General features: G+C 43.0%; 1 protein-coding gene across 1 annotated transcript; it reads right to left on the minus strand.

Moving 5' to 3' along the window:
- Positions 1-13,619: 13,619 nt before the first annotated feature.
- On the minus strand, positions 13,620-21,584 carry LOC111160943 (fibroblast growth factor 16). The gene is made up of 3 exons (XM_022524343.1): positions 21,311-21,584; positions 15,207-15,310; positions 13,620-13,865 (listed from the first exon to the last, which is right to left on the minus strand). The coding sequence occupies exons 1-3, from the start codon at positions 21,582-21,584 to the stop codon at positions 13,620-13,622; spliced, it is 624 nt and encodes a 207-aa protein (XP_022380051.1).
- Between the last annotated feature and the right edge of the window lie 402 nt (positions 21,585-21,986).

Genomic DNA, 21,986 nt, shown 5'->3' on the forward strand with positions numbered 1-21,986 from the left:
AAACCAAGAGTCAAATGCTTAACTGATGGAGCCACCCAGGCACCTCTCTATTATGTTTTTTTGACTTGCAGTTACCAGTTTATATTGAACATCTTGTGCATGTAGTAGTCTCTATTAAGCTGATAGTCACTTAATTTTGAACTCATTCTTTACTCTTCTCTCCTCCATGTTGTAGATATTTGGTATTGTATTTTAAGTCCTTTTTATTTTGTGTTTTTTATTGATTTTTACAGATATATTTAATTTTTTTGCCATTGTGTTCCTATTTTTCTTACTCTTACTTATGATTTTTGTTTTCCACTCACAGAGTCCCTTTTAACATTTCCTGTATGACTGGTTTGGTGACCATGAATTCTTTTAATTTTTGTTTATCTCAGAAACTATCTTTCTTTCTATTCTGAATGCTAGCCTTGCTGGACAGAATATTCTTGGCTGCAAATTTTTCCCTTTCAGTAATTTGAATGTATCGTGCCATGCTCTTCTGGACTGCAAAGTTTCTGCTAAAAAAATCAGCTGACAGCCTTATGTGGTTTCCTTTGTATGTAATTGTCTTCTTTTCTGTTGCAACCTTCAAAACTCTCTATCACCATTTTTTGCCATTTTAATTACTATATGTCTTGGTATGAACCTCTTTGAGTTCAGTTTGTTGGGGGATCTCTGTGGCTCCTGAATCTGGATCTCTGTCTCCCTCCCCAGATTTGGAAATTTTCAACTGTTTCTTCCTTCCTTCCTTCCTTCCTTCGTTCCTCCCTCCCTCCTTTCTTTCTTACATTTTTTACATTTTAAAAGTTTTTATTTTAATTTCAGTTAGTTAACACACAGTGTTATATTAGTTTCATGTGTACAATATAGTAATTCAACACTTCCATACATCATCCTATGCTCATCACAAATGCACTCCTTAAACCCTATCACCTATTTAGCCTCCCCAGCTACTATTTCTTAAAAGACATTTTATGCCCCACACTTCTCTCTGTTCTCCTTCTGAGATTCCTGTAATATGAATGTTATTACACTTGATGGTGTCACTGAGTTCTCTAAGGCTATTTTGTTATGCCATATTTGTCTCTCATCTGTTCATCTTACTGCTTTCCATTACTCTATTGCCAGGTCACTGATATATTCCTCTGCTTCCTATAGGCTACTATGTATTCCATCTATTGTATTTTTAATTTCATTCATTAAGTTCTTCATCTATAATGTTATTTTTGATCTTTTTTGTCAAGGGTTTCACTGATGTCCTTTTCTGAAGTCCAATGAGTATCTTTATGATCAATACTTTAAATTCTCTGGTGAGGCATATTATTTCCTATTTGCTTAGATGTACTGCTGTGATTTTGTCCTGTTCTTTCATTTGGGACATATTTCTCCTGTATCATCATTTTATCTATCTGTCTGTGTCTGTTTCTGTGTTAGGAAAGTCAGCTGAGTCTTCTACTCTTGGAAGTAGTGGCTTTAAGAGGAAGATTTCTGTCATGCCCTGCAGTGTGGTGTCTCCTGTTCACCAGATACTGACATTCCAGGAGAGTCTCCTATATGTGTTGTTGGCATCCTGCTGTTGTGTTTGAGTCACTTTTTCTTTCCATCTAGATTTCTGCACTGGTTTGCTGCCTGCTGTAAGTGTGCTTGCTCTCTGTGGCGTTAGTGGGACACAGGCAGGGTGACTGTGAGGTGGCACGCCCACAGGAGGGCGGAGGGCAGGGTGGTGGTGTTAGCAAAATTTGTGGTTATCCCAGGGCTGAGGCCAGCAGCCTTGGAGGGGGCAAGTCTTTGGGAGAATGCATTGGTGGGGTGCACTGGTAGCAGGTTAGGTAGTAAGTGTCTGTGCAGTGCTGCCTTCAACAGGTGGCTCTGTGTTTATGCTTGGGGTGGGGGAGGAAAATGGCACCTGCCATCCTCTTTGTTCCTGGAGAAGTCCCCCAACACGCTCTGAAATCAGTATAAACAGATCTTCCTCCTGTTTGTCCCAGGTGTTGTGAAAACTGCTCTTTCTATGTTGCTTCTCTGAGGGCAGCTGTCTTTAAAAAAATTTTTTTTTCTATGAAAGAACACTTTTTAAGTTTAAATTCAATCAGCCAACTTATAGTACATCATTAGTTTCAGATGTAGTATTCAATAATTTATCAGTTGCCCATAACTCCGAGTGCTCATTACATCACGTGCCCTCGTGCCCTCCTTAATGCCCATCATTCTCTTTAAGTGTGGGGACCCAGCTATCTCACCCTCTGGGCTTTCCCAGTTAAAGCTGTAGGCTCCAGTCCTGCTGGTTATACAAACTCACAGAATTCATCTTCTCCGATTTTCAAAGCCAGATATTATGGAGATTTGTCTCCCATGTGGGTTCCCTGGTGAGAGGAACCATTTCTTTCCCCTCTCTTCACCCACAGCTCCCTCCCTCCTGCGGGCAGCTCCCCAACACTGTTTCTCCCCTTCCTAGCCACTCAGATGTAACTTCTTTATTTAGTTGTGGAGTTTGTTCTGCAAGTCTTCAGATCTCGGTCTGGTTTATTTACATGGATGTGAGTGATATCTAGTTGTAAATGTGGGACAAGGTGAACCTAGAGTCCTCTTACTCCACCATCTTCCCTATTCCACATCTTCTTCCTCTCCTCCTTCCATTTTTACCTTCCTTCCTTCCTTCCTTCCTTCCTTCCTTCCCTCTCTCTCTTCTCTTTCTTTCGCCCTTCCTTCTCTCTATCTCTCTCTTTTCCTTCCTCCCTTTTTCCTTTTCCAGTATAGTTAACATACAGTGTTAAATTAACTTCAGTTATACAATATAGTGATTGAACAATTCTATATAGTACTCAGTGCTCATCAAGGTAAGTGTACTTTTAATTTCCTTCACCTATTTTACACATCCCCCATGCACCTCCACTCTGGTAACCATGAGTTTGTTCTCTGTAATTAAGAATTTGTTTCTTGGTTTGTCTTTTTTTTTCTTTGTCCATTTATTCTGTTTCTTAGAATCCAGGTATATGTGAAATCATATGATGTTTGTCTTACTGTGACAGACTAATTTTGCTTAGCATTATGCTTTCTGGATCCATCCATGCTGTTGCAAATGACAAGATTTCATTCTTTTTTATGGCTGAATAATAATCCATTGTGTACATACACTATATCTTTTTTTATCCATTCATCTATTGATGAACACTTGGGCAGCTTCCACAATTTGGCTATCATAAATAATGCTGTAATAAACATAGGGGTGCATATATCCTTTTGAACTAGGGTTTTCATATTATTTGGATAAATACTCAGTAGTGCAACTACGGGATCATATAGTAGTTCCATTTTTAATTTTTTGAGGAACCTCCTTACTGTTTTCCACAGTGGCTGCATCAGTTTGTGTTCCCACCAATAGAGAACAAGGTTTTCTTTTTTTCCATATCCTCACCAACACTTGTTTTTTCTTGTGGGTTTGATTTTAGCCATTCTGACAGTTGTAAGGTAATAGCTCATTGTGATATCTCATTGTGGTTTTAATTTGCATTTCTCTGATAAGTAGTGATGTTATCAACCTCATTTTAAATGGATTGCATAATCATAGTGATGTATCATAACTTACAGCCATTCTTCTATTGTTGGAAAGTCAAGTTTTTTTTTTTTTTGCCTTTATACATAATGTTGCAATGAGCATCTTCATGTATAAGTCTTTGAATTATTAGAAGTTGATTTACTGGATCAGAAGGCATGGACATTTTAAAATTTCTTGATGTATATTATCAGGTTACAGCATCAATATTCTCCCAATAGCAGTATATGACTGAGCCTAGGTCCCTACCTTTACTGTGTTTTTTTTTTTAAAGATTTTATTTATTTATTTGACAGACAGAGATCACAAGCAGGCAGAGAGAGAGGAGGAAGCAGGCTCCCCGCTGAGCAGAGAGCCTGATGCGGGGCTCGATCCCAGAACCCTGAGATCATGACCTGAGCTGAAGGCAGAGGCTTAACCCACTGAGCCACCCAGGCGCCCCTTTACTGTGGTTTTGAGTATTAATGTATTTTTAAAAACTTTGTCAATATAATAAAAAAATATCTTATTGTTTCATATTTCATTAATTGTTTTTGAGGTTTAAGTACATTGCTGATGTTTTTTTCAAGTTATATATCTTCTTTTGTGAATTGCCTATGTTCTTGGGCCATAGAACTATTGGGGCTTGGTGTTTTTATTACATATTTGTGAGGATGTTATATTCAGTATATTTAAAGATTTATTCATTTATTTAAGGAGAGAGAATGGTGGGCAGGGAGCGGGTCAGGGGGAGAGGAAAAGAGAAGCTCAAGGAAACTCCATGCAGAGTGCAGAGCCCAACACAGGGTGGAATCTCATGACCCTGAGATCACGAACTGAGCCAAAACCAAGAGTCAGATGCTTAACTGAGTGTGCCACTCAGGCACCCCTAAAGGTAATAAGTTTTTGTAGTCTGTGGCAAACGTTTCCCTAAAGTTTTTTTTAACCTTTTAATTTTATTATTTTTTATATTTAGGAGTTTACAAACTTCCTGATATTTTCCTTAATAGTTTCATCCTTTACTTGTATGTTTAGTAAGTTCTTCAAGAATTAGAGAAATTTGTACACTTTGCAAAGACAAGGCTGTGTGGCAGAGTTGGAATCAAATGTACAAAGTAAGGATATAGCTTTCAGAGAAAGAGGAACACTCTCTGAAAGAGGAGGAAAGGAAAAATGAATCTAAAGCTTTCTAGAAAGAAATTAAAGGAGACCTAAATAAATGGAAAGACATCTTATGTTCAGGGACAAGAAGACTTAATATTATCAAAATGGCAATTCTCCCTAAATTTATCTGAAAGATTCAATGCCATCTCTATCAAAACCCAGAAGGCTTCTTTGTATAAATTGACAAATTAATCCTAAAATTTATATAGAATTGAAAATGAGCCAAAAAGTAGTTAAAACAGTCTTGAAAAAGAACAAAGTTGGAGACTCCCACATCCTGATTCAAAACTTACTACAAATCTACAGTAATCATGGTTGTGTGGTATCATCATGAGGATGGACATATAGATCAATGTTTAGAACTGAGAATGCAGAAGAAAACCCATACATCTTTGGTGAAATGATCATCAGTAAGAGTGCCAAGACTATTCAATGGGGATGGTATAGTTGTTGTTGTTGTTTTTAACAAATGGTGTAATGTCAAAACATCTGGGCATACAACATGCAACAACATGAAGTTGGAGCTCTACCTCACACCATATAGTTGTGTCCAGGCCATATAAAGAAATCTTATAATTCAATAATAAAAAGACATATAACCCAATTTAAAAAATGGGCAATGAATCTGAACAGACATTTCTCCAAGGAAGATACACAAATGGGCAATAAGCACATGAAAAATTGCTTAACATCATTAGTCATCAGAAAAACGCAAATAAAAACTATAGTGAGATATCACTTCACACCTACTAGGATGGCTACAATAAAGAAGTTGGAAAATAACAAGTGATAGTGAGGATGTGCATAAATTGGAACCCTCATATATTGCTGGTGGGAATATGAAATGATATAACCTCTTTGAAAAAATGTTTGGTATCTTCTCAGATGGTTGACCATAGAGGTACCACAGAACCCAGCAATTCTACTCCTAGGTATATATCCAAAAGAAATGAAAACATGTGTTCACACAAAGACTTGTATACAAATGTTCATAGCAGCATTATTCATAATAGCCTCAAAGTGAAAACAATACAAATGTCCATCAACTGATGAATGGATAAACAAAATGTGGTTTATCCATAGTATGAAATAGTATTCAGCAATATAAAGAAATGCAGTACTGACACATGCTACAATATGGATGAACCTTCAAAACATTGTGCTATGTGAAAAAAGTCAGTCACAAAAGACCACATATTGTATGATTTCATTTATGTGAAATGTTCAGAAAAGGAAAATCCATGGAGACTAAGTAGATTAAGGGTTACCAGGAACCGCAAGGAAGTAATGGGAAGTTTGTCCTTAACGGTTTCAGGGTTTTTGGGGTGATGAAAGGTTTTGGAAATAGATAGTGGTGATGGCTGCGTAACATTGTGAACGTAATGCTAACTGAATTGTACACTTAAAAATAGTTAAAATTGTGGCACACCTGGGTGGCGCAGTCAGTTGAGCATATGACTCTTGGTTTCAGCTCAGGTTGTGATCTCAGGGTCATAATATCAAGCCTTGCATCAAGCTCCATGCTCTGCCCCTTCTGTTCACATGCTCTCTCTCTCTAAAATAAATAAATAAATAAATAAATAAATCTTTAAAAACAGGTTAAAATGGAAAATTTTGTTATATGTATTGTATCACATTAAAAATTAAAAAAAATGTTTTCTTTAAAAGAGAAAAGCAGAACTAAACATACCAAAAAATGATTTATGGGAAGTCACAATTAGATGGAGTAGGTCTTTTTTTTTTTTCTAAAGATTTTATTTATTTATTTGACAGACAGAGATCACAAGTAGGCAGAGAGGCAGGCAGAGAGAGAGGGGCAAGTAGGCTCCCCGCTGAGCAGAGAGCCCGATGCGGGGCTCGATCCCAGGACCCTGAGATCATGACCTGAGCCGAAGGCAGAGGCTTTAACCCACTGAGCCACCCAGGTGCCCCTAGATGGGGTGGGTCTCAATAAAATGTTGGAGGAGGTTTCATCTACAGAAACCAGAGAGTGTCTGATCCAGAACAGGCTGGATCTGAGAGCTGGAGACAAATGGAAATTTGTATTTTCTCACATGAACTAATACAATGTTTACCACCTATTCTCATGACAAGAATTACTTGGAGACTTGCTAAATATACAGATCAGTGATTCTCAAAGTTTGGTCTAAGGACTCTGGGGGTGGTTGTGGGTTCCCTTCTTTTCTAAGTACAGATCAAGGAGATGCCAAATTTTCTTCTTATACTTCAGCCAAAAGAACACATAGCAATAGATTGAAAGCAGAAGCAGATATAAGAATCCAGCTGTCTTCTATTAAGGGAGATATCAAAGATGTTTGGAAAATAATACCATTCACTAAATTCTTTAGAATATAGTTATTTTTCATTAACATGTGATTTATATTGATACTAATGGATTTACTGTTATTTTAAATGAATTATTAGTAAAAAATTTGAAATTAAAAAAATTGAGTTTCTAATATGTTAAATACCAATAGCTATAACCCACATAAACAAAAGCTCTTGGAGGTCTTCAATAGTTTCTAAGTGTGTAAAGATTCTCCAGAATAAAAAATTTGAAAACCATTGATATAGATAATCAAGCCTCTCAGCTTTTAGGAAGTCCCAATAGAGCCCAGGAGTCTGTATTTTTAGATAATTACACCAGTTGCTGAGCAGAGTTTGGTTAACACTGAGTCAATACAAAGGTGTTTAAGTGTTAGGGATTTTTATGATGAGCTATGGTGAATGTCAGACAAAATCAAAACTAAATGAATAAAAGGGTTGTCAAGCAGAAAAGGGCTGGTCCATTTGAGGTTGACAAGACTGTTTTGTAGTGGAGCTATCTAATGAACCAGTTTTCATAATTTTCTTAAGCAGTGTTGGCACTCCAGGAGCAGAAGCAGAGAAAGTGGGCACTTTAAACTAGAGTTGGATGGGGCTTTAGGTAGGGGCTAAGTTATCCTGTAACTAACTAGGGAGATCCATAATATTCAGATTTTATGTTGAGAAGGCTATACTCTGGGTTTATATTGCAGGAGAGATCTGGGACCTATTGGGTGTCGCATAATAGCCCAAGGGGGATACCTGGGGAAATCTATAGCACACAGTGTTAGGTGAGGTTAGGATGGTGTTATATGAGTTTTAGAAACTTAGAGCCTTTGCAACTGGTGAGATGCAGGAAAATCAGAAACTGACAAGGCAAGCATGCATCTGCCCACAGGGGTTTATTTTAGTGTATGGAAGGTTAAAGGGGACTAGACACAACTATAAGGAAGAGAAATGAAGATAAGGGGTTCTGGATATGTGGGACTTGGGTGATACTGTTCATGGTGTGGTTATGGGAGCCTAGAGAAGGGAAGATCCTGGAACCCTAGGATGCACTGCTAAAATATAATTAAAGCAGAAGTCAGGTGAGGGCTGAGAGATTCTGCTGCTTTACTTTATATTGGGTTCATTCAAAGATGGAGTTTCCCGGTAGGCACTCTCTTTATATGTTCTATGTAAGAAGCCAACATTTGTATGGCATGACTGTCTCATGTACCATCTTGCTTTCTGGAACCTGTTTTTCCAACTAGACTATGTCTTATTCTGTATTTTTAAGGACATAATAAGTGCTCAGTAAATATCTGTTCATGAATGGATAATGAATTTGGGATCAAAGAGTTAGGAAGTAAAGGAATGTGGATACAAAACAAGGTTGGTCGACTCCAGGATCTGAAGAACATGTTATCTGTGTCTTTGGCTTCATTGCCAAAGATAAAGAACAGCGCTGATCCTGTACCTCTTCTGGGAATTGGAAACAGATGCGGGGGGGAACAGCCTATGCTGGGGTGGAAGGGTGGAGAGAGACTATTGAGGGTCAAGGAGATAACTGGGTATCTGTGCAATTGCCATCAGAGCCCTGGTATAGACAGACCTATTAGGAAGGCCTTCTGTTTTCTCCTGAGAACAGAGGGAGCTCTAAGAATGTACTGATTCTTCTGCAGAGCAAAGGAATTAAATGACAAATGGGGAATATGTCATTCCAAAGGAAAGGATATCTTCTCTCTGGCCCCCTTCTCCCTCTCACATTCCTTCTCAAAAGATCCCTATTCTTGAAGTGCTGGGGAAAGGCTATGTAGCTCCAATGACTCCACAGAGAAAGAAAGCAGCCCCCAAGGGCCAGCCTTTTCAGCAGAAGGTTAGGTCTGTAGTCCAGGCAACTTGGACTGAGCCCATGTGACCTGTGGTCCCACTAGAACTCTGACCCTGATGGATTTCTGACCATGCAGCCAAGGATTTGGTGGCTGAGCACCACAGTGACTTGAAGGTAGATAAATTCAAATTCTTCTATTATTTCAAGAGTTTGATTAAATTTCTTCTGGGAAGGAGTCTGCTTTGATGGCTCTGATAAGCTCTTTTTGTGTCTGGGCCTGGTGGGTTCAGTCTCTGCTTGTTTTTTGAGCATGAGTAACATTCAGCTGTGGCAGTGCTGTTGAAAGGAGAGATGTGCAGGGTGGGGAAGGGGAGTCTGGTTGCTATTGGGAATGTTGTATGGGCTGGTCCCGGCTTGAGCTTTTTTCAGAACCATGGGAGGAGTTAAGCTGTCCCTTAGCTCTTTCCTCCCCTTGCTTCCACCTCCCTGTCACCAAACTTGAAGCTATCTCTTAGAAGACAGGAGTCAAAGGTTTCACACATAAAATGTGCATCTTTGAAATAAAAAACCTAAAGCCTCTATCAAGGTTTTCACTGGAGGATCACAGTGGCCAAGGGGCCACCAGTTCTTATACCAGGTGCTTTGAGGCTGTGGAAACTCCTGGAGTAGTAGTTCCTAACATTTTGGGAGAATCTTTGAGATTCTCCAGTGAGATTCTCCAATAACCAATGAAAGGTTAAATGTACATACACATAAAAATTGGTGTATTATTTTGAGAGTTCAATCTCAGGGAAACTTCCATGGACCTTTAAGGACCTTGTGAACCCCAAATGTGGGTTTTGATTTTGTTTTGTTTTGTTTTGCATGGAATAGCAGTTGGGTAGCACTCCTAGCGGGATCTTATATACTCTTCCTTGGAGCACTATTGGTGTTCATGACAAATCTGGGGGTCTGGGGAATATAGAATCAGTAACTAATGCCACATTCTGCCATTTTAATCTGGTATTCACCCCAGCCCCTCTAAATCCTTGTCAAGAGGTTGTCTAACTTCTGCTTAAACTCTTCCAGTGACAGGGAATTCACTACCTTTTCTGAGACACCCTGTAGTTTGTCATAGTGCCCATGTAAGTATACTTGGACTTAACATCACTTCAGATGATTATGTTATACAATGTATTTTCTCTCTCTAGCCCTGCATTTGTATAACACACACATTTACAAAAGGTGTCTATGTCTTTGTCCATTCATTCATTTACTCATTCATCTTTTCAACCCATCATGTGTCTATTCAAACAAACATTTCCTAAGTGTTTGTTTTGTTCCAGGAATACCCTAAACACTGGGAGAGGATGCAAAGATGAATTAGAAATGGTCTCTGAACATATTTTCATTCAAAACCAAAGGTCTAGAGTTTACTACTCTAAAATTCCCTCTCGGTCAGCACAAAAGATCTATTTTGCACTTTAGAGCAATCAGCTCTAAACTGGTGTCAATCAGCTGTCAATTGATCTCATGCTAATAGGTCATCTATCTTACATTTCCATTTCCAGAATTTACCTTTCCCATCTTTTTTTTTTTTTTTAGCTCTCAACTTATTTTTTAAATTTTTAGCTTACAGAAACGGGTTTTTTTTTTTTTTCTAAATTACATATGTTAGTTACCATATTTTTGAAAATGAGAACAGCTGCCCATTGACATTTTCCAGCCACCTGCCCCATTCACTGTTATTCCTAAAGTTCAATACCAAGAGTGCCTACCCTGTGAACTCCTGGACCCCTGGATCCTGGGACCCTACACCATTCTAATCTTTTCCCCTGTACTTCCACTGAGAGGAGAAAGGTAAGGACTAACCCTAAGATTTGGAGCCTTTACCTTTTTCATCACAGTGGCATTTTCCTTACAGATTCTGCCCTGTAATATCATGCTGTGGCTTTGCCAGGCTCATGTTAAGTACCTTACTACAGTAACACTGGCCTCACTCACAGGGAAGTGCCCGCTTGCTATTGGTCCAAACAGATTCCATTGATCTCACAAGTCCTCAGAAGTTGTGGATGTGTATCAAAAGTTATAGGTAGCTGACCACAGATAATACAGGTAAAATTTTGGTTTAAAAAATGAAGTGTGATGTTCATTAAAAATGTGATAAAAACATCACACTGCTGATGTTTACCCTTATCCTAGAGACCTCTAGAGGTCATGTCTCATCCCTGCAGCTTAACACAGACATGCCATCAGCCTCTTTGCCTCTCCAAATTGTGTTGGTTCTTCACAGTTGGCATGACCCCTTTCAGGAAACTTTCCCTACTCGCCCTAGCCCTGTGAGATCTTCATCTTGGTGGATCCATTGGTGAGCATTCTAATCTATGATCATACATAATCACGCAACTTAGCACTTTTTATCATATAATCTTACATGCTATCTCATGTATATATGCTCTTCTGTGTGGTTTCTCTGTTAGGTACTTAGATTTGCATGAGCCTTTAGACTTTATGATTTTGATTTTTAAGTGAGCTGCTACCTAAGCTATTTGTTTTGTCCCCACAATCAGCTGGAAAAACAATGGATGCCCGCATGATGTGACTGAGGAGTGTCAGAAGGAGCTAGCCTAAACCTAAAACCCTTTCCTGCCAGTCCTTTCTGGTGTCTGAGTACTCAATGGGACTTTTCCTCCCTTGGCTGTTTTTTCCTGACAGCATATGCTTTGAAAGTTCAAATAACCTCATGTTCCTATCTGAGTAAATATCAGTAAAGAGGCTAGGGATCTTAGACCAAGATATCTCAGGGGCTCCTCTGGAGAAGAGGGAGTTCCAGGAATGCCAACTCCACTTGAACTAAAGCAACTCTATTTTTGATTTATGGGCAAAAGTTATCCTAAAACTTTATTTATAAGCCATTCATCTGCAAAAAGAATTCTTTTTGAAAACCATTCTTTTAGGACACTAAGTTTCAAAATTTATCCTGCAAAGGAATCCCCTGGGAGGCCTGTGAACATGCAGATTTCTGGGCCTCACCCCCTGCCCAGAGTTTCTGATTTGGCGGGTCTAGTGTACTTTAGGGAAGTGTGTTAACAGCTTCCCAAAACTCTCTAGGAGAAGCACTGGGAGGGGGTGGGGATAAGGGGTTGGAGAGGGAGTGGGAGAATGCTTCCAGAAGGGAAGTTGACTGGTTCAAAAAAATAGGTGTCCCTCCTGATTGTTGTTTATTTTGAATCCCTCCATCTTCATATCTTCATAAGACCTTCAGGCTTTGATCCCTAACCAAATCCCAAAGGAGGGTTCTTCTTTGCCTTGTCATAAGCACAAATAGGAGCTTCTGTGAGAGCCATTGGTCCAGGCCTTCCTGAAGCTTTGATTCATCACTAAGTTTAAAGTCATAGCAACAGTGTTCACAATTGCCAAACTGTGGAAGGAGCTGAGATGCCCTTCAAACAGGTGAATGGATAAAGAAGATGGGGTTCATATATACAATGGAATATTATTCAGCTGTCAGAAAGGATGAATACCCATCATTTTCTTCGATTTGGATGGAACTGGGGGGGATCATGCTGAGTGAAGTAAGTCAAGCAGAGAAAGACAATTATCATATAGTTTCACTCATATGTGGAACATAAGGAATAGCGTGGAGGACCATAGGGGAAGAGAGGGAAAACTGAAGGGGGAGATGTCAGAAAGGGAGACAAACCATGAGAGACTCTGGACTCTGGGAAACAAACTGAGGTTTACAGAAGGGAAGGGGTGGGGGAAATGGGGTAGCCAGGTGGTGGGTATTAAGGAAGGCATGTGTTGTGATGAGTACTGGGTGTTATACACAATGAATCATTGAACACTGTATAAAAAAACAATGATGTACTGTATGGTGGCTAACTGAACATAATAAAAAAAGAAGCAAACAAACAAAAAGTCACAGAACCAGAAAAGACTTCAGATAAGGCCCCTAAATAATGCTAGTGTGGTTGGTGATGGGTCATCTAGGCGAAGTAGTGTGATGTTCACATCAGGAGATTCTAATAAGTTGGAGAGAGAGAAGCTAACCAACCTTCTAATCCTACTAAATGTACAACTCAGTGGAATTAGACCATGGTTACAATATAAAATTTTATTGCCAATAAAAGCCTTTAATAACTCATTTATCCTGTTTCAGTAGGACCTTATTCTTTCTGATGAAAATCCAGTCATAGCATCTCTCATTAAAAATAAAATTATTTTGAAATAAATAAATATATAAAATAAATAGCATATACATTTCATAAATAGTTTGTCCATATGCACAGTATCCATGCTTACATTTTAATACCATTTTCTCCCAACCTACCCCATCTCCCAATTCTAACAGCAAGAAAACTGCATGTCAGGACAGGTGAGAAATCTCCAGAGCCAGCGCAGGGATGGCCTGCATCAGGTCACAGCCCCAAGACTTTTAATGAGACTTTCCCAAGGCTCTGTATATAGCATCCGTGCCAGATTCCTCGGTCTTTTATTTACCCATTGTCAAAGTATTTGGGTAGATTGTGGGGCAAGATAACCCTGGCCCTTGGCAAGGGCCCCCATTCTTTCTTGTGCCACCTCAGGGGGAAGAACACGAGTAAAGAAAATAGTATATACAAATTCCCTCTAGCCCACCCCCTCCACCCATTTCCCTCCCCCAAATGACCCATCCTTGATATACACTTTGAACAAGGGAACAGCTGGATCGAGTTGAACAGGAAGTGCTCCTCTGTTATCTAAACTGGTAGGAAAGAGGATTGAGAAGCTATGAGTATAGTGCTTGTGGAGACAACTGTGGCCCTAGGGTACAGGGGTCACAAAGGTCACACTAGGCTTCCATTACCTATAGCGGAAGAGGTCTCTGGACATGGAGGGCAACTTAGAAGGATCTACTGGCCTGGGCAAAAAGTGAGTGAATTTCTGGTGTCGTTTAGTCCTGTATCCCTCCCGGGGTGAGCCATCTTTATTCAAGGCCACATAATACTGTCTCTCCGAGTCCAAGTGTTTGTACAAGGTGGAAGCATAGGTGTTGTACCAGTTTTCTTCAAATTGTTCCCGGAACACACATTCACGTGTGAGCTTCTTCTGTAAGGGTGAGAAAATAAAGCAGAGCCTATTAGATGACGATTTCTCCCATCCCAGCTTGTTGAAATAGCAATAGCACATTGATATTTGAAAATTTCCATCCCATCTCCCAGTATTCCCAAGGCATCTTCTTTCCAAATAGCACAAAACAGTCCTGTTTTGAGGCCTTCATCCTCTTTCGGGAACCGCACAGGAATGTTTTAGGTGAGATCTCTCCTGAAGGCAGGAGACTGAAGGAGATGGCCTTGCCGGGCTCTCTGAGCCTGAGAATTTCTGCGATGGCCTACCAATGCTCCTTTGGCACCAGAATTTTCTCCCTGCTTCGGGCAAACAATGTCAAATCCACTGAGATTACAGTCAACCACGCCAACTAACAGGCAAAGGCCTTGGATCCATCTAAAGCTCCATAGGAGGTGAGTTATGATCTCTCCTAATGAGGGGTCTCAGGCCTGTCAGTTGGAAAGATCTCTTTGAAAAGTTCCTCTAATCTAGCTGCCGCAAGCTAGCAACTCCTGAGGCAGGTCTCTTGTCTTTGTCCCTTCTCACACTTGATCCAGCTGGCATACTACTTGCTGGGGTGGCCGATACTGAGTGCTGGGGACAGGCCTATCTTGTAGGTGTCAGGGAAAAATGTGCTCTGATTTCCTGGGGTGCAGGCAGCCAGAAAGCATGCTTCGGGACTCAAAAGGCAAACCCAGGAGTTAGGATCCCCTGAAAGGGTTAAGATCAGTGAAGCCACTCACCATTCCCCAGCTCTAGGCTAGCTTCCAGAATAGAGAACATGTACTGCAGCCAACACCATCCTAGCTGGGGACTTAGGGCTGTCACCAGGTCCTAGAACACTCACTCTTCATTTGTGTGTTTCATTTGGCCTCTGGGATTCAGCTGAAGCAGTCTGGAAGTCAGGGACTATGGTTTCAATCTCAGAATCTCAATCTGAGGACCAGTGCTTCCACTGCCAATTTTTGTGCCAGCTTGTCTGCTACTCCTCCAAGTACCCATTAAAATTCCAAGGTGCCCCTCAGGAGTGTAAATGCCCCAAACCCTCACAATCTGGTTGACAAACCAGCACAGTTTATGGTTATCGCCAGGCTGGCTGGCTGTCTAATGGAAGAGGTGAAAGCAAAGTTGCCACAAAAAAGCTTATGTTTTGTTGGGAACAGAAGGAGTGAGAGTGTTATACAGCAAGCTCCTGGGCAGCCAAGAAGCACCTAGAAGGCACTGATCCCTCACAGTTGATAGAAGTATTTCAAGTGCTAGGTCAGTGTTTTATGTTTTTGCCTTACATAGTCCAAACACTGGTGGTGATAGCCTCTCATGAAAAGAAAACCTTCAACTTACCGACCCATAGAGTTCTCCTCGCTCATTCATTCCTAAGTACAGGCCAGAGTCCACTCCCCGGATGCTGATCAAGCCTACAGCCAGGCTGATAAACTCCAGGATTCCTAGAGCAAAAAAGTGAATGCCATTTCTATTAGCGATGTTGAGCTCAGAGGGAGCTGTGCAGGTGACGTGAGCTACCAGTCATTGATCCCCAACCGGAGGCCAGCCCTGTATGCCTTCGGTGAGTTACCTTATGAAACCATCTTTTGCAGCAAGGATGGAACCTCAGAAAATGTACTGAGTCTTTCTGGGCCTCAGTTTTTCCCTGTGTGAGATGGGTGAAACAATCTCTTATTCAACACTCAGAGATATTACAAGGAAGAGACCAGGGACAGGCTTTGGCTATGAAAGTTCCATAATTACAAGGTACTATTTAATACCACCATTTCGAGTAATGGGAGGGGAGCTTTCAAAATGGAAGAATGTAGCTAGATTTCTGTATCTTCGCAAAGTCACTTCCCTCTCCCACAGAGCACACAGCATTACCTTGTTGTCCTCTAGGCTGCATTTGTTTTGCACCCTCTTAGCTCCCATGTCCTTAAAGCCACATGAGGCTGTCAACTACCCATGGCTGACTCTAACAAAGGCCATACAGTCCACTCACTAAGTCTGTGTCTCCTTCTTAAGGCAGAAGGCAAAAAAAAACAAAAAACAAAAAACAAAAAAAAAAAACCAGGGCCTGGCGAGAGCTTTCTCCTAAAATATGCTCTCAGCCAAGGCAGTCTCAGGCTGACAAGCCTGTCAGTTTCCCCTTGTCTCTTTAGAATTTTGAGTTTATCCATGGCAAAGAGTTGGCAGGTAGTACCGGACTTGACACTGATCTTAGATGTTGCAACTTTAAAGGGAAAGTTGGGAAGACATTCAGAAACATCCCTCTAGCTGGCAAGGTTAGAGGTGAGGAGTTGAAAATGTTTTCATGTACCCAGCAGCAGGAGAAAGAAAGAAAGAAATCAACTTCTAAGAGGGAAAAAGGACCCAGAACTTAAATCCTGGTGGTGCTGAGGACTACAGTTTTGTCCCAAGATAGTACACCTGTTACTCTACAGTTATAGACAGAATGGTCAAGAAGATTCCCCTTTGATATTCTGGTTTCTAACCATGTTTTCCAATGTACAGACCAAAACTTGATATGACTGACTCACAGAGGCATCTGAAGGTATGAAATGAGCTAATATCTGGTTGCTTTTCTTACCCCCTAAAAGCAATTCTTAAGGGTAATAATATTCTCTGTGATCTACATAGGGAGTAGAACTGATCCTTAAAGGCTACTTAAAAAATTAAGTGGTTGATTCTGAAATTGGATTCAAAACTCCAGTGGCTAGTCTCCTGAAAAGTGACTTGGGCCGGTGGATGAATGTGCAGATGTGGCAGCTTTAGGGGGTACATGTTTCCACAGCTCACTTGGATGTCTTTGGAGAATGCAAAGGTCTGCTGCCATTGTATGGCCTCTGACATCGAACTCCCTTAGGTTTTTTTCTCAGTTGGCTTGTTCTTAACTCCTATAATACAAGAAAGGACTTTTGGGAAAAGGGACTGACACAAGATGGTGGGAGAAGGCAAATAGCTCGTGTCAAGTAAGGGTGAAGCAGGAAGTGATTTAATGGATCAAAACCATTAGTTGCATTGTGCAAGTGTCTGATTTTGGTTCTGCCTTGTTTAACATTTTAATAAATGATTTGTAAGAGGACATAGGGGAACCGCTTACCCTTGTTCCAGGAACTGTACAGCTGAGAAGGTGACACAATCAAAATCCAAAGAGGTTTCAGGAGGATGGGAAAATGAGTTGACTCCAACAAAATAAGCCTTAATTAGAATAAATGTAAAGTCCTGTGCTTTGGTCCCCAAACCGATTACTCAAGATGTTTTGTGCTTGGGTTTTGTTGGGGAATGGATGGTGAGCCTCAAGTGCAGACAGCTGAGTTAATCATACTCTGTATCTTAGGGCCTATTATCATAATTGGCCTGTGCAAGGGCTTTATATTCATCTATTTCTTTTTATTTCTGTACTGTGCTCCCATCCTTCTCCCCACTTCAAACAACCATGTATATTCACTTGAAAACACATACTATTCTTTTGCGTTTCCATGCATTTTCATTAACTATAAGTCAGCCCACCTTTGGAATGGGGAGACGTGGCTTAGCAAAACATCTCTAACAATGACCGGGAGATTTGACTGAACAAGGTAAGCTCAGTATGGGTGATGCATGATATTAAAACGCTGATGTAGAACTAGTCAAGTAAAAATTAAAATTTATTGTAAAGCTAATGTGAGACAAAGAAACAAAAAAGCTAATGTGATCAAAGGCTGCATGGATAGAGGTCTAGTAACCGGCCAAAAGGAGGAGACTGCCCCACTCCTTTCCACCTTAGACCACACTGAGAGTGCTGTTTTTAGTTCTACTATGTTTAAAGAGGTCTCTGGAAAAACAGGAGTGTGTTCAAAGGTGAGTGGCCAGTATGGTAGGGAAAGAAGAAACTGGGTCCTTGTTTCAGCTCTGTGTGCTAAACTTTGAGAGACACCAGCCTGCTTGAGCCTTGGGGTATTTCCTTTGCTTAGACAAATCGTTTCTGAGCTTCAAGTCTTAGTTCCCTCATTCCCCAAGTATCTCATGTCTCTGACCATCCTGAGCTCATTAAGTAGCAGAGGGCAGCTTGTGATCTCACCGTCCAAGACCTGGTGTGAGAACAAATCATGAAACACAAGAGGTGTGGCCATTTGAGTCACCACAGTTCTTCTCCAACTCTCTGTTTACCCTGATGCCAAAGGACAGATCATACAGGAAGTCACTTGGGTTGTGTCCAATAACAGGGGTCTCCAACAGCTGGAATCATCCCTGCCCGGCTGTCTGGGGCATCATTTTCCTCTGCCAACTTTCCTATTAGCTGGATTCAAACTGTGGGAACCCAGTTGCACATGACGATGGAACAGATATTCCGAAACCTCCTGAATCCCAGCCAGCATGAAGGGAGAGAGAAAACGAGCCATTTTCACATTTTCCCTGTTACAGTTGGAGAGGACTATTAACAGCAAAGTGCCATATTGTCCTTGGTACTCTCACCCCCTTCGAGGTCCAGGACCTCCCTCCACTCTGCCTCATCCTGACCTGCCCACCTCAGGCTCCGGCCTTGCTTGACAATCTCCAGACTCTTCTTACATCTTTTTTCCCCCTGGCCTCAGTTAAAAACAGATCTGTCCTGAGCTCCACTGCTCCAGAACTTCACTAGACGGTTGGCTAATGTGTCCTTGAATCTGGTTCCAGGACCTGCCTGGGCTCCCTCAGTCATCCTTTCAGACTTTCGGAGCTAAGACGGTGCTGCTTTGGCATCTCGACAAATAAGAACCAGACTGCTCAAAACCTACAGCAGCTTCCTTAGCCTGCTCCATCACACCTGGTGGGAGGCCTCTCCACCAGTCTGGCCCACTAGCTCTGTTCCGCCAGTCTACAGGTGCCCCCTCAGGAATGTCAATACCCCTGCGAACCCCATGTAAATGCCACCATCCAAGCAGAGACAGAAATACTCCTGACTACTGATTGCAGAGGGAGTGGGGGAGGGGAGAGCTGAGGCTATGCCAACAGGTTATTATTCGGAGTCACGGCTGCTCTTGGGCTCAGCCCTACTCGACTCATTCTGAACACATGGATTCCAGGGTAATCCTTGGGGGCCCTGCTCTCCAATTACAACAAATAGCTATTTACTTTACATGGCCTTTGGAGACTACCTCCTCCCCCCAAGCAGAAATCTATAATATTTTATATCTTAAGTCTGGCCTACTTTACCCTGCTGGAATGTGGACTGCTAAAGCACTTATGGAATGTTAAAGTTTCGATTTATTGAATACTCTGGTTGATTAACTCAAATGTGGAGGGAGGAGAGTCGGCAAACTCAAACGCCACCTCTCTCTTTGCCAAAAGCTAAAGGGAGAAAGAGTAAATGTGTGTTTGAAAGTCGTTTGGGGAGGTTACAAAGAGACAGCTTTGACTAGTTATCATTTCCTTTACAGGAAATACATGGAACTGCCAGGAAGCCAGGGAAGGAGGAAAGGGAAAAGGTGGTGCAGAGGTGGTCTCAGGCAGTGTTATTTTAAAAGGCAAAACCAAAAATGAAGCAGTCAGTTAAGTGGCAATGAAAACATCCCTTCCTCCTGCCAGTTTTATTTCCTTCGCTTTCTCCTTAAACTTACCCTTAGTAGGCCTGAGAGATGAAAAGAAATCAAGATGTGTCCTTAGGGAGGTAATTAAAGACCACTTATCCCAAGAGCCTATTACTAATTTATGTTGACCTTGTGGGTTATTGGGTTCAGCTTAGGCACAGAGTCAGACAAACACTAGCAGCTGGAAGCCAAGCTCATAGTTTCTCCATCTCTGCTGTGCTCCCCACCCTGCCATTTCTCCATCACTTCACAATTTTTCTTTTTACATATCAGGAATCAGTTACTCCAATATCTTTAGGCCATTTCTGGGAGACTTTGGGAGGTTCTGAGACCAGGGTGGGAGTCCCATTCCTTTTGAGGAACAAAAGGGAACTGCAGAGTCACGAGTGATGGAAAGGAAAGGAGCCAAGTTCATACTCCCTCTTCCCTGACCCCACCCATCACCCTTTGGAGGACCTGTTGAAAGTTTATACAGACACCTGCACCCTTCCATTACTCCCACCTCACACACAACCCACTGTCCTCCAGCTCTGTGAGCATCTTTTTCCAAGATGACATAAACCTCATTAGGGTTCCTGCTTGCTCCCAGCAAGGAAGACCAGCCCTGACCTTAAGTTTGTTGCTAGACTTGGCCTTGCCCAAGCACTGGCCTCTGGAAACCCCCCACCCCCGCCCTGCCTTTTACAGTGCACTCCAGATGCACTGTAGCAAGGCAGGGAAAAGGAGGATGGGGGAGATTTGGGGGGAAGAATGGGGGAGGAGGGTAGGCTAAAGAAGGGAACAGGTATCATTCCTGAAGTTTGGCAAAAAAAAAAAAAAACCCTACTGGCTTAGGGATGGAAGGTGTCCTTGGGCCATAGGATTCTTGGGAAGAAGTAGAGGGCATTGGGGGATGGGGCTCCCAAGTAAAGGTAGCTGTCACACCACCTGAATTAGTTTAGTAGAGAATAGGAAATTGAAAATAAAAATGGCCAAATTACTGAGGAATGAACACATTTGTTTAGAAACCTAATGATCTCTATCCCACATCAAGGTTTATACCAAGTATGTTTTGAATGTGAGACAGGCTCCTATGCCTTCTCAACAATCTGCCGGGTGTTGAGCCGAGAAAATCCTGTCAGGAGGCTGTGCCTTTCCGGTCCTGGGCCCAGGAGACACCTGTTTCTGGGGCTGGGAGCGGGCCCAGGCCATCTCCTCCCCGTGAGGCAAGGAGTCCAGAGGTATTTCCAGGCAAAAGCTGTCCTAGGGTCGTGCCCTTCCAGAGTGGACAGCGGAAGGCGTCCCCAGTTTCTCCAATACCCAGCTCATGCCTTGCGGCCTGAGATTGGCCTCCACCCCGGGCAGAGAAAGCCAGAGGCAGGCAGGTGCTACAGCTGCCGGCTGCCGAGTTTCCCGTCCGCCAAAAGCGATCCCGGCGCGGACCGCCCGCCCACCCCATCCGTAGCCCAGGAAGGCTTCCGCTGCAGACAATCGGCCGCGACAACCCCGCTGCCCGCGAGGCCCCGCTCCCAGCCACGTTCCTTGGCCTCCCCGGGGCGGGGGGGCCGGTTCTCCTACCCCTTCTCCGGCTCCACCTGCTTTCACGCTAAGCGCAGCGTCCCGGGTCAGAATGATCCCCTGGCTACGGGGGAGGGAAGAAGGGTGGAGTGGGGCGAAGAGAGGCCGCACCTCAAGGCGCCCTCGCCTCCTCCCGAGAGCGTCTGAGGGTGCCAGGCGCCCCGACGCCGCGCGGCTCAAGTTTGCGCCGTCTGATCCCTCCTGGCCCGCGTCCCTGGCGGTCTCCCGCTTCGACGGACCCGGACTGCACAGGGCTGGGGCGGCCCGCGCGGGCCCCGAGCCGGAGCCCCAGCCATTGGCTCCCCACAGAGCCGTCCGCGGGCTTCCTGTCCCTCCCGGCCGCGTCCTCACCGAAACGGCTGTGGTCGTGGCGGGTGCCGTGCACTGTGCCGTTGGGGAAGATCTCCAGGTGGAAGCCGGTGCGGCAGTACAGCTGGCGGCGCCGCAGGATCCCCTTCAGGTGGGCGAAGTCTGTGGGCGAGCCGCGCTGCAGCTTCCCCTCGATCTGGCCGAGGCGCTCGTTCAGGAAGCCCGGGGAGTCAGCTAAGGGCACGTTCCCCAGAGAGGAGGAGAAGCCATGTAGATCCCAGTCCAAGGAGGCGAAGACCCCCCCCACCTCCGCCATGGCGGGGTGCGCGGGGCCGAGCCGGGGCCGCGGGGCGCGAACTACCTCTCCCCTCAGCGAGCGCGGGCGACTCCGCGGCTCTCGCTCGCTCCCTCGCTCGCTCCCTCAGCGCTCTGCCTAGCCGCAGTCGACGTCTGTTCGCGTCCAAGGAACTTCTCAGCGGCGGGGCAGCGAGCTCCTGACCTTGCTCGCAGTCAGAGTAGCGCTTCCCCTACGCATCCATCTCCCTAGGCCTCTCATAGCTGGCTTCGTCGAGCTATCAGATGCAAACAACACTTTATATACATACCCACTCCCCTTACATTGACATATTGGATATTTAAATACAAGCCACACCTCACTGGCATCCCCTCAGAGATTGGTGTGTGGGGTTTTCTTCCCCCCTTGTATCCATTTGGCTCT

Source organism: Enhydra lutris, unplaced genomic scaffold (assembly GCF_002288905.1).
Source record: "Enhydra lutris kenyoni isolate GAN:26980312 unplaced genomic scaffold, ASM228890v2 scaffoldscaffold79, whole genome shotgun sequence".
In the NCBI taxonomy this organism is placed as follows: Eukaryota; Metazoa; Chordata; class Mammalia; order Carnivora; family Mustelidae; genus Enhydra; species Enhydra lutris.

Excerpts from the sequence above, each read along its gene's own strand:
- LOC111160943 (XM_022524343.1), bottom strand. The coding sequence starts at position 21,584 with ATGGCGGAGGTGGGGGGGGTCTTCGCCTCCTTGGACTGGGATCTACAT. Across the intron at positions 15,311-21,310 it reads CCACGACCACAGCCGTTTCG|GAATCCTGGAGTTTATCAGC; the intron begins GTGAGGACGCGG and ends TTTTTGCTCTAG. Across the intron at positions 13,866-15,206 it reads GAGGAGAACTCTATGGGTCG|AAGAAGCTCACACGTGAATG; the intron begins GTAAGTTGAAGG and ends TCACCCTTACAG.